This window comes from Nannobrachium achirus, assembly GCF_963921795.1.
Source record: "Nannobrachium achirus genome assembly, chromosome: 16".
Classification (NCBI taxonomy): domain Eukaryota; kingdom Metazoa; phylum Chordata; class Actinopteri; order Myctophiformes; family Myctophidae; genus Nannobrachium; species Nannobrachium achirus.
In genome coordinates, this window is record NC_137823.1 from 60,881,196 (window position 1) to 60,894,565 (window position 13,370).

Below are 13,370 nucleotides of genomic sequence, written 5' to 3' on the forward strand. Positions count from 1 at the left end.
AAGAGTTGGAGAGGCCCTCATTGCGTGCTATAGAGAGAGATCTCTCTCTGTAGCGCTGCTGCTACTCAAAGATTTGCCAATTCAGATCATGACAAGTGACAAGCCAGTGGGCCAATTACATGAGTTATATTTCGTCGTTGTCGGGTGGAAACCTTGTATGTCCAAAACCGTTCGTTCCTATTTATCATTTAAAAAATGATTTAAACTAGTGAAAACAGACGATCTACAAGCACACAACGCCTCGCGGTGCGAGGCGTTGTGTGCTTGTAGATCTGCTGTTTTCACTACTTTTGTGCAACGGCCTTGTATGATGAAGCAGGGCTTTGCTTTGCGAAAAAAAAAAAACTTGGAGATACAAGGTTTCTGACGGACAGTGACAATTTACTTTGTTGGCCGCCCAGCCCCCAAAATTGAACGAAGGCCGACATTTTATTTTTAATTTTGTCCTAATGGCCGGCCTGGAACGGCCGGGAATGAATTCCCGGCCGTTCGGGAGTTGTCCCGCTTTTCCCAATGGCCAGCACGTCCCTGGTTACAGGCACTGACCACACCTAGACTGAACTAATATGTTGCCTGCACTGCCTTTGGTTTAAGAGATGACTTCCACCTGTGGCCATTGTACAGCAGCAACTTTCTGCACCTCATGGCTTTAGATTGAAATCACCTGGGGGTACAAATGAGACATTCTTCCTTCAAACATCTCTCTCTCTCTCTCTCCCTCTCTCTCTCTCTCTCTCTCTCTCTCTAAATTGTTGTCATGTTATACAGGTTTATGACACAACATGTTGTACATTGTCAGAGTTAGATTAATACTCTGAACTCATGTATATACTTATTTTCTGTGTGTAGGACAATGGCTGCCAACGCAGGGTCCATGCGTATCCTCATCAAGGGAGGGAAGGTGGTTAATGATGACTTCACCCAGGAAGCTGATGTGTACATAGAGAATGGCATCATTCAGCAGGTAGGTGATGCATGCATGCACTGAAACACATGCATGTGCATATTGTACACTAGCATAGATATCGTTACTGTCGGGTGGAAACATCATATGTCCAAAACTGTTACTTCAAATTCAAAAGTAGCAAAAATCTACAAGCTCAAAACGAGTCACGATGCGACGTGTTTTGATCTTGTAGAACTGCTTATTTGTGCTTCTTATCTTTTGTGTGGCATTAATTTACGAAAAAAGTAACATATTTTAAACATGGAGATGAACTTTTTCGGCCCGACCGCGACAATATGCACTGCACACCACACATAAATTTGTGCACACACACACACACGCTCGCATGCACACGCACGCACACACGCTCAAGTTTTCAAAGGCAAGAAAAGTTTATTTATAGCATATTTCAACGAGGCAATTCAGAGTGCTTCACATAAAACATTAAACAATAAGACATGAAGACACATCATAAAATGACATTGGAATACGATCATGATTTAATACAAAACAGAAGAACAAGAGAATAAAACGACACTGAATGGCATTCTCTTTATTCTTCTACAGCACTTAACACACACTATGATATATTTATGTCACTTACATAAAAGAAAAGAAAAGTCATGACACTACGTCATATTAACCTTTCCTTGGGGGTGGACAGATAGTAACGTAACATGCCCATATAAGGGGATAGAGTACATCGCAGTTCAATGATAATGCAAGCAGATCCGAGTGCATTTTCAATACAAAATTCTATCCACAAATCTTGAATGCTCACCACTGTGTATTTACTGTATCAAACGAACAACGTTTCGACCTATGAGGTCTTCAGGTTCATGAAAGGACTTCATGAAGACCTCTTAGTCAGGGCCGTATTAACCATTGGGCCGATGGGGCCCTTGGCTCTCAGGGGCCCTTAGAGGAACTGGGCCACGTGGTCATTGACAACTTCCTAAAGTTAAATGTATAGGTTCATTAAAAATCTAATGTGTGGGCCCCTCCTCTGTTGTCTACAGGTGCTTTCTTTTCCCACAGATGATCATCATGGCTGGGCAGTGCGTGTCGGGAGGGAGGGGAGGTTATGGTGGAGGGTGGGGGGGCCCTAATAGATTATCGTCCAGGGGCCCTCGCAGGGGTTAATCCGTCCCTGCTCTTAGTAGATAATTGCGACCGTAGGTCGCTACTTACTGTAGAAACCACCACAAAGTGTAACTCCCTCCGTCTGTCTGTCACACCTCACACGTCACACTCTTGCCCTGCTCATATCTCCGCAACCGTTGCCCCGATTCATGCCAAATTTTGCACACCCCCGGAGCTCCAGGGACCCCCATGTCCCTGGGGGACCCCCAGATGAAAAAAAATTCCAAAATGTGCAAAAATGACCAAATGACCACCCCAACCGGCCTGCTCACGGGGAATTCCCGGGGACCACCAACTCCTGCTGCTCCACAACGGATGCAAAAGTGGTGGCGCCCCCAGTGGAGGACCCCCTACACTGCAGCTCACATAAAATGCCGTAACTCCGGCTAGGAGCGACCGGGACAGCCGGGGCCGGTACCTATTCGTTCGCCTTGCCGGCGCGGAGACCCCACCCCTCATTTCTCACATGGCCCTCTTCTAGCGCCACCATGAGGCCGATTCTTGCAAAACACTTTTTTGGACACTGCTCCTACAATTTTTGCCCTAAAATCACGCAAATCGGTACACAGTATGTCTCCACTCATCCCATCAACATGAATCTCTCCCATATAGCGCCACCTCCAGGCCGATTTTTAAAAACACATTTTTGGACACTGCTCCTACAGATTTTGCCCTAAAATCACGAAAATCACTACACAGTATGTCTACACTCATGTCATCAACATGGATCAGGAAGATTTTGGCAAAACACATTTTTGCCCTATTTGTGGAGATAAGTGACCTACGGTCGCTTATCTCCCGATTAGGGAGCCTTACTGGTGTGTTGTATTTTGATACCATGCGTGGTGCCCACTTCACAACCGTGCCACTTGTTTGTAAATGAATGTCCTACTTGATCATACCCCCTCATTGATTACGGAGTCCTTGTCTGGTATCGCGACGCCCCAGCCGCCTTAAAGTTAAAGCTTCAAACAGCCCAAAACAAACTAATTAGGGTTGTGCTTGGTCTCCCTCCTCTGACCCACCTTACCGATCATCACCACGAAAGCGTGGGATGGCTCAAAGTAGCTGACAGAGTACAGCATCTTGCAATGGGCCTGGTGTACAAGATACACTACACCTCCAAGATTCCCATGTACCTGACAAACTACTTCATAAAGGTCAAGGATGTTCACGACCACAACACCAGAGGCAGCTCCACGAATCATCATCAACGTAGATTTAACACTAAACAAGGCTCTAACTCGTTCTCCTGCTACACCATCAACATGTGGAACGCCCTTCCTCAAGCCCTAAAGGAGAGCAAATCCCTAGCCTCCTTCAAAATTGGTATGAAAAGTCACCTTCAGACAGCTGCTACCCGTGACTTGTAAATAGACTAAGCCCCCATGCCCCCCCCCCCCCCCTTTTTTTATTATTCTTTTTTCTGCCTTTGTATTTGATGTTATGCTTTTGAAACTGATATTATCCTAGATAAAGTACTATGTTCTATCCGTCTGTCTTTCAATGTTATATGAGATACTTAAAGTGTGGTTCCTGTGGAAATAAGCCTCAGCTTTCTAGGATCTCCTTTTAGTTGACCTTGTACCAGTGATTTGTACTGTCATGAAACTGTACTTTTTTCTATTGCAAACTTCTAATAAATTCTTCAATCAATCAATCAAAAACAGTGTCACACAAAAGCATCAAAGGTAGCAGATAGCTCCAAACAAGCTTGTACATGTGATACTTGTGATACTTCTGCTACATTTGAAATTGAATCCTGAAGCGACGCGTTAGTTTATGCATGACACGGGAGTCGCCCCGCTCAGCTCTGTTCTCATGCCGCCTCATTCTCATATCTGCTGGTCATTACGTCACATGACTGTCATACTCCAATCAAAGCTCTCAATCAGTAGGGAAGGCTCCTTTAAATACGGCTTGCTTTCTCTACCTATGCTTGGTTTCTTTCTTTCAATCTTTTTATTTTTTCATTTTTCAAAAACTGACATGACATGACTCACTTGACTCACCACAATCAACAGTTGACTTTCACATTTGGACTCACATACATATAAACACATAAACAAACATCATCTTCTTTTTACACTCATTGCCTCCCAAAAATTAGATACACAGTCTTTAGGTAAGGGGTTAGAATTTTCGTCCCCCCTTTCATAGTTTCTTAGTTTGCGAAACCCCTCCATATAATATCAGAAGCTTGGTTTCTGAGGCTTCGGAACATTCGCTGCTAGCTGCCTCCTCCACCCCAGCCTCCACCTTGAACGATCAGTCTGGCTAAGCTCAAATACTTGTGATTGTCTGACTATAAGTTACATGTCAATGTATTTTTAAGCTCAAATACTTGTGATTGTCTGACTATAAGTTACATGTCAATGTATTTTTAAGCTCAAATACTGTGATTTTGACTAAGTTACATGTCAATGTATTTTTAAGCTCAAATACTGTGATTTTGACTAAGTTACTTGTCAATGTATTGCTATTATTCTGCTATTGTATCCCTATGGGGGGGGGTATTGCTTTGCGTTCCCTGGTTTTGCTTAGCAAGCTCAAAAAGCTTGCACAACATTCAGGGAACATCTCCGAACGCGGAGCCCTTCAAACGCCAAGATTAACTGTATCCCATTTATGCAATAAATGGTAAAATCTTGACGTGAGTGTTCCTGACTAAAATAATGCTTTCCACGAGACAGAGACGATGTGTAGACCTTTTTGCAGAGCGCTGATGTGTAGCTGCCATAAGGAACACAGAGGATGATTGTGTGTGGCACACCTACAGTAAAGCCCCTATCAGAGTCGGTACCAGCGGTGAAGAGCTATCCACCGCGGTGTAGTCTTTTTGAGTCATAAAACTACAACGTTGCGTCATTCCTCGCGGTGAAGAGATTTCCACCGCGAGTCCCGACACATCTCTCTGTTTTTACTTTCAGACAGATAGGCTCTTCACCCCGTTCACTGATTGGTCGATCTAGACCAGTCAGTCACGGTGAATAGGACTCCACCGTGACTGACTATGATGGACTTCACTTATTTTCTCACTTGGGGTGGAAAGCTTTCCACCTAAAATTTGCGGTGGATAGCTCTTCACCCTGGACTCTGATAGAGGCTTTAGATGGCTGATAATGCATCGTCATGGAAACTCTACTACGCGTGTCATCCGTGGACGGCGTGTGAGAGAGCAGGAAATGAATGGAAGTTCATCTCCGCTGCCGCGCCAATCATTTTGCATTCGCCATGGCAACACGTCCTGCTTTCCCACACTTGTCTCCATGGCAACGGTATCAAATCGTCGTTGTCGGGTGAAAGACCTCGTATGTCCAAAACCGTTCGCTTTGCATTTATCATTTTACAAATGATTTAAACTAGTGAAAACAGCCGATCTATAAGCACACAACGCCTCGCGGCGCGAGGCGTTGTGTGCTTGTAGATCGGCTGTTTTCACTACTCTTGTGCGACAGCCTTTTGGAACTTGGAGATACAAGGTTTCCACCCGACAACGAGGAAATGTTCCATGGCAGGCACATTAAGTGCCGTGTTAAGTACCTCATCAGCCAGCCATTCAGAAAGGATTACTTGAATGGAGGCTGCGGGTTACAATTTCACAATTTACAGTTTACAACTGAAGCATTTAGCGGATACTCTTATCCAGAGCAAATGACATTTAGTGCAAGATTGGAGTAAACCAGTATGTGTCCCAAGCACAGGGTCTGTGACCCATTTTGGGTCGTGGACCACTTTTTGTGGGTGCCAAGTAAATGGCCGTCGAAAGAGATTTTGAAAATATTTTGTGCCAGGGACCCCCATAAGAGAAATTAAAGGTAAAGAGAAAAAAAAGAACTATATTCTGAGAGTACCCATTTTTCATCTTCAATTTTATAGTGTTCCAGTTACAAATCACTTCCAATTGCACTTGTTTAATCTGTATTCTGTGCAAGTTCTCTCTCCTGATTTAAAATAGGTATCCCTACCTGAAAATGCACTTTCTGTTAGCAGGAGAGACATGAAGACTCCTGTTACTGAGCACTCTATAGCAATGATAAAACTATTTAACACTTAGTTTAAGAAGAAAATATGACTTGCCCTACGTTCAAGGCAATACATGCTCCTTCTGACATCCAAACGTCCCAAACCTTCGGGAAGGGAGGTGATATAACTATAAATTCCGAACTTCTGATGGCCAGTCTCAGAACTTTGTCTCAGAAGTCTTCCATCCCCAGATGTCCTGACTCTGCGCTACTGTAGTTCAGAAAGCCTGTCTGAATTGTATTGGCTTTTATGCTGTTCCTCATTTTGTTGGGGATCCCTGGAACCCTCTCAAGGACCCCTGGGTGTCCCCGGGCCCCACGTTGAGAAACAGTGCTTTAAATAACTGTTCACTGTATCACTGACAAATTAACAACTGTCTGTGTTGACATTTGATTATTGAATTGAAACTGAATTGAGCCACTACAGGAATCTCCATTCTGTTCTTTGTACATGTACGTGTGCTGAGTGTGCTCAGCGGCATAGCCACGGGTGGGCCTGACTAGGCCTAGGCCCACCCATTTAATTTTTGTGCCCACCCAAAAATAACAAAAACATTCGCGGTGCGGCACGGCTATCTAGGAAGCAAAGAAAGACACCACAGTTTGATTTGATCATAGCTTAGTCAATTACGAAGCGATTTTCTAAAATTAAGACATCTCCATATTGCTTGGAAAGTCCACTTCCATGGCAAATGACTGTAATATGTCCCCTGTAAACATTTAAATGTTTGCTATTTAAAATAGCTGATGTACAAGCTCACATCTGTGCCCACCCACATGGTGCCAGGCCTCGCCAGTTGCGTGTGCTTCAGATACATACTGTAGATCAGACACATAGATGAGTAGGGCTCGCTGGGTGCTTCAGATACATAGATCAGACACATAGATGAGTAGGGCTCGCTGGGTGCTTCAGATACATAGATCAGACACATAGATGAGTAGGGCTCGCTGGGTGCTTCAGATACATAGATCAGACACATAGATGAGTAGGGCTCGCTGGGTGCTTCAGATACATAGATCAGACACATAGATGAGTAGGGCTCGCTGGGTGCTTCAGATACATAGATCAGACACATATTGGTGCTTCAGATACATAGATCAGATCAGACACATATTGGGTAGGGCTGCTGGGTAACGTGTGCTTCAGATACATAGATCAGACTTCATACTTCATACTTCAGATACATAGATCATACTTCATACTTCATACTTCAGATACATAGATCAGACACATATTGATCAGATACATAGATCAGACACATATTGATCAGATACATAGATCAGACACATATTGATCAGATACATAGATCAGACACATATTGATCAGATACATAGATCAGACACATATTGATCAGATACATAGATCAGACACATATTGATCAGATACATGGATCAGACACATATTGATCAGATACATAGATCAGACACATATTGATCAGATACATAGATCAGACACATATTGATCAGATACATAGATCAGACACATATTGATCAGATACATAGATCAGACACATATTGATCAGATACATAGATCAGACACATATTGATCAGATACATAGATCAGACACATATTGGGTAGGGCTGCTGGGTAACGTGTGCTTCAGATACATAGATCAGACACATATTGATCAGATACATAGATCAGACACATATTGGGTAGGGCTCGCTGGGTAACGTGTGCTTCAGATACATAGATCAGACACATATTGGGTAGGGGCTCGCTGGGTAACGTGTGCTTCAGATACATAGATCAGACACATAGATGAGTAGGGCTCGCTGGGTGCTTCAGATACATAGATCAGACACATATTGGGGTAGGGCTCGCTGGGTGCTTCAGATACATAGATCAGACACATATTGGGTAGGGCTGCTGGTGCTTCAGATACATAGATCAGACACATATTGGGTAGGGCTGCTGGGTAACGGTTTGTTTTTCCAATCCCTGACAGGTGGGGAAAGAGCTGATGATTCCGGGCGGGCGCCAAGGTGATTGACGCGTCGGAAAGCTGGTGTTGCCGGGCGGAATAGACACCAGCGTTCATCTGGAGGACAGCTTCATGAACGCAGCCATTCCAGGAGGACTTCTACAGCGGCACCAAGGTACACGTGTACACACGCACGCACACACACATGCACACACACACACACACACACACACACACACACACACAACCACAGCACACACACGCACAGCACGCAGCGCACGCACGCACGCACACACACACACACACACACACACACACACACACACACACACACACACACACACACACACACACACTGGGAGACAGTGGTCTGTGTTGTGACTGGAGCAGTCAACATGCCTGTGTTAATGTTACTGCATGATAGGAATCCAGAGACAGCTGTCATACACAGAAACACAATCCTCTCCGACCCTCTGCCTCTCTGTCTCTCTGTCTCTCTGTCTCTCTGTCCTCTGTCTCTCTGCCTCTCTGTCGCTCTGTCTTTCTCTCTCTGCTTCTTTCCTCTCTAATGGTTCTAAATGGTACAAGAACTAAGTGGACTACGCCGTGCCATAAAATGATTTTCACCGCTTCTGGATTTGTTTCCATATCGTCGTTGTCGGGTGGAAACCTTGTATGTCCAAAACCGTTTGTTTTGTATTTACCCTTGCGGTGCGAGGCGTTGTGTGCTTGTAGATCGGCTGTTTTCACTACTGTTGTGCGATGGCCATATGATGAAGCAGCCGCAGGGCTTTACTTTGCGAAAAAATGTTCAAATTTGAAACTTAGAGATACAAGGTTTCTGCCGACAGTGACTATATGCTACGGTTTCAGTTAAAGTTCTCCGAACCTAATTTGGGCCCTGCAGAGGGTGGTGTTTCAGATAGAAGAACTCTACATGCACACACACACACACACACACACACACACACACACACACACACACACACACACACACACACACACACACACACACACACACACACACACACACACACACACACACACACACACACACACACACAAACCAATGATCTGATATCATCCTTTTTTTGCCACTTCTTACGCTGGGTGCACAGAGAGCAATACTCTACACTACAGCTGTCACTGCAGTTCTGAATGGGTCACAAAGTGCTTGCTTCCCTCCGAGTCCTAACACACAGTTGTTCCATGTTCGTTTGTCGTGAGGCTATTAGTTAATATCCTGGACTTTGTGTCCCTCGCGACTCAGAGGTGTGGTGTGCGTGTACTCTGTTTGTGTGCATGTGCGTGCATGTGTGTGTACTGTATGTGTGGTCAGTCATTAGCAGAGTTAGAAGGCAGGGTGGTTTCTCGCAGAGGGTCTTGTGTGCTGATGGGGAAGATGTTTTTAGGAAATGTCTTCTGGCACGGGTGTTGACATACAGGCTTTGGTGTAATGGAATGGTTCTCAAAGTGGGGGTCCATGGGAACGCCAGGGTTCCTGTGAGGGGCAGGGCAGGAATTTCAGGGAGGCCATGAAGGCCATGGCCGTCGTTGCCCCTCAGTTTGGCCTTGTGCCCCTCCAAAATATGGCATGCCCTGAGGCCACAGTGGCCTTAATGCCCCAGCCCAGCTGACTGTACCACTTTCTCCTCTGTCTCTGTCTTTTCAATATGTAGACACCAGTGTCTTTCTGGTCATGTAGACACCAGTTGTCTTGTTGAGTCTCCATTTTTTAACCAAATCCAGTATCTTTGATTTGTGCAGGGCTGAGCATCAGATTGTAAATACCCATTTATTTATTTCACAGCAGATATTCTACATACTGTATTAAATGTAACAATTAAATTCAATTAATTCTTTCAATGGACCAATCTAAAAATGGACAACCCTTACAGGTCTGTAACTCTGAGAGTGAACGAAGGGAACCAAATGGACCCGTTACGGGTCCATTTGGTTCCCTTCATTCGTAAGCTCTCAGACTTATTGGGGTCCTTGAAATGAAAAAGCTTTGAGGACAGTGGTGTGACGGAATGCCCAACACAAGAGGGGGTGAGAGAGATGGGGGATGGAGTTCTCTCCATATGCCAGCTACCCCCATCTTCCCTCTACCCCCACCCCCACCCCCACCCCCACCCGCTGACCCCGCTGCCATGACAACTACACCCCCCCACCCCCACCTACACCCCCGACATCCCCCCACTTTCTCAATGTGGAAATCAGAAAGCCCTCTGGTGTGTTGTGGATGTATATGTGTGTGCGTGTGTTGTGTGTGTGTGTGTGTGTGTGCGTGTGTGTGTGCGTGTGCGTTGCGCGTGCATGTGTGTTGTGTGTGTGCGTGTGCGTGCGTGCGTGCTGTGCATGTGCGTGTTTGTGTGTGTGTCTTTGTGGATGCACGCTCCCCATAGACTGTGGTGGTATTGTGCGGTCTCTGTGGCGACCGGGGTTACCGTGGCGATGGCTAATGTGCAATTGTGACAAACTCCTGCCATTCGCATCCTTTCTCTCTCTCTCTCTTTCTCTCTCTCTCTCTCTCTCCATCATTTTGAACACTTTGTTCCCTCTACCAGCTCTCTCCCTCCCTCCCTCCCTCTCTCCCTCCCTCCCTCCCTCCTCCCTCCATCACGGTATAGAGTCCCTGCTGTTCTGTGTCTTCTGGGGCTCCACCATACACCGTACATGCAAACAACCACGTACGTAACATCGGGGGCACATTTTATGTAACGAGATCAAACGGAGCATCGTTGAACCCTGGGCAAAGGAGAGAAGAGAGATGGTGTTGTTTGTCCCACATCATTAGCCCTCCCTCGCCGTGGTATTTATAAGTAATATCACTGGCGAAATGAGTGAATAATGGAATATACTGTAGGTGGAATATTGCTTTTCTTTGCTTTGAGGCTGAAGGTTTGCCTTGTTGTGAAAGATTCGTCTCCCCCTCTGCTTCCCTAGGAGCTCTTGGCACCAAAGACAAAAAACACAATGGTGAATAGAATGGACTCGTTCATTAAAACAAAAACAAAGCAAAACAAAAAGAGCGTTGGTGCTGCTGAACTGTGAACATGTTGTCTTGGCTGAGAGAGGAGAGGCAGTGAGGTGGGGGGGCAGGGGCGTCACAAGGGGGGGGGGGGGGGGGGTGAGACTGAGTTACTAGGGCCCAAGGTGGAGGGGCCCTAGTAACTCTCTTGACATGAAAACGTTTGAGCACCACTGACATAGAAACAAAGGGTGTCTTGCACACATTTTCACCATTTTTCAAAAATAGCAGATCTACAAGCTCGCAGCGCGGCACTCGGTGCTGCAATAGGATGTATGAGAGTGTCTGATAGACTGTAATACAATCAGAGGAGAGTTGCAGAGTAAGCCGTCAGACACAGACATTCACAGGCCTCTCTCTCTCTCTCTCTCTCTCTCTCTCTCTCTCTCTCTCTCTCTCTATCTCTCTATCTCTCTCTCTCTCTCTCTCTCTCTCTCTCTCTCTCTCTCTCTCTCTCTCTCTCTCTATCTATCTCTCTCTCTCTCTCTCTCTCTCTCTCTCTCTCTATCTCTCTATCTCTCTCTCTCTCTCTCTCTCTCTCTCTCTCTCTCTCTCTCTCTCTCTCTCTCTTCTCTCTCTCTCTCTCTCTCCGGCCCTTAGCATACATTTTAGGCCCTACCCGGTCCTAAATGTCGGGTCGGGTTCGGGCATGGTCAGGTTCGGGCAGAATTTGAGAACTCTACTGCTAATTAGACAATTAACAATGCTCCTCTCCCTCTAATTTATGGGATGTACCTAGCGGTACTACTAGCTAATCGCAGACATGCAAAGATTTCAGATATATTCATCTAATGTGACAACAAACCCCAACACCCCAAATCAATCATCATAATCAGTCTGAGCTGTCCTAAGTCAGTCTTTAGCCCCTATGACACAGTTTAGAGTGCCAATATTTGCCAACTATGCACCAAAACTAATATAGCATATAATATAATATATAATATATAATAATATAATATAATATACTGTAACTAATACAGCGCTGTCTTGCAATCACAGTTGCAAGAACAGGTTGCTGAACAAGCATGCTGGGTTTGAAAATACCATGTTTTGGGTGATTTTGGGTACTGAATTGTATTTGTAGGTTCCATCTCATGCAGATGTCACACATGCACACATACAGTAGGTCTGAGGTGTCATTCCTGAGATTACACTGGCACAATCTGCCACCTTTCAGATAGGCATAGCTGTGCACATCTCATCCTAGGCCATCCATTGCTTTTCCGTTTCATGTAGAATGACTGTCAACTTGTGTAGCCATGATGGGACATTACGCCTACCTCTCGAGAGTGAAGGACTTGTAAATTCTAAACTTTGTTCTGTTTTTGGTAAGTTCACAATCTTGTATTTCTGTTTGGCATTATTGTATTTTTTTGTGATTTTTGTTCTGTGTTCCATGCAATAGTTCAGCTATTCAGAAGATGGTCTCAGTGGAGACGCTAGGAGAGGAAGGAGTTTCAGTGGAGACATACGGGTGGGGTCTCGGTGGAAACATTAGGAGGGAAGGAGTCTCATTGGAGACAGAGTGAGGTCTTGGTAGAGACATTAGGAGATAATTCACCAAATTTTGTTCATTACTTGACTTGTGAAGATGGAATCAAATGTGTGTGTGTGTGTGTGTGTGTGTGTGTGTGTGTGTGTGTGTGTGTGTGTGTGTGTGTGTGTGTGTGTGTGTGTGTGTGTGTGTGTGTGTGTGTGTGTGTGTGTGTGTGTGTGTGTGTGTGTGTGTGTGTGTGTGTGTGTGTGTGTGTGTGTGTGTGTGTGTGTGTGTGTGTGTAGTGATTGGGTGTGTGGTTACCAGCTGGTGTGAGTGGACTAAGTGGAGTATGAATGTGAGTGGTGCCAGAATCTTTTCCAATTCTCGCCCTTAGGACGTCTTACTGGTCTATTGATATACTACTGATTCATTCAGAGACCCAATGCAGATATAATGCTATATTATGGGTATGACACCTGAATTCCCGTCCTGGGACCAGAAAGGTTTATTTGATCTTATCTTAAACATTTTCTGCCAGACTATTAATGAAATGTATTCTTGCCCTGGCTGTGACCCCAGGGTCCGTCAAAGGTACCATTATTGTGCCTGGTGGTATAAGAGCTCCTGTCTCCAGATCCAACAGGGCCTCGCTTCATAGCCTGTGTACAGAAAAATAAGAGTTTAATTTAACTCTAAAGCTTCGTACACACCGCCGGCGAATTGGCGAATAGCGAATTAGCGTATAATTCGCCTTTTTTTAAAAACCTTATAAAGTCAATGGAAGCATCCACACCAAACGCGAATTTCGAAAAAGCGAAAA

General features: G+C 45.1%; 1 protein-coding gene across 1 annotated transcript in view; it reads left to right on the forward strand.

The window, feature by feature from the left end:
• Positions 1-853: 853 nt before the first annotated feature.
• dpysl5b (dihydropyrimidinase like 5b) overlaps positions 854-13,370 on the forward strand; it is a gene marked incomplete at both ends in the record, with an annotated part of 41,107 nt that continues 28,590 nt past the window's right edge. Inside the window, 5 exon segments of the mRNA XM_080743957.1 lie at positions 854-964; positions 8,064-8,090; positions 8,092-8,110; positions 8,113-8,186; positions 8,188-8,214. Of these exon segments, the coding sequence (XP_080600083.1) occupies positions 854-964; positions 8,064-8,090; positions 8,092-8,110; positions 8,113-8,186; positions 8,188-8,214 (258 nt within the window).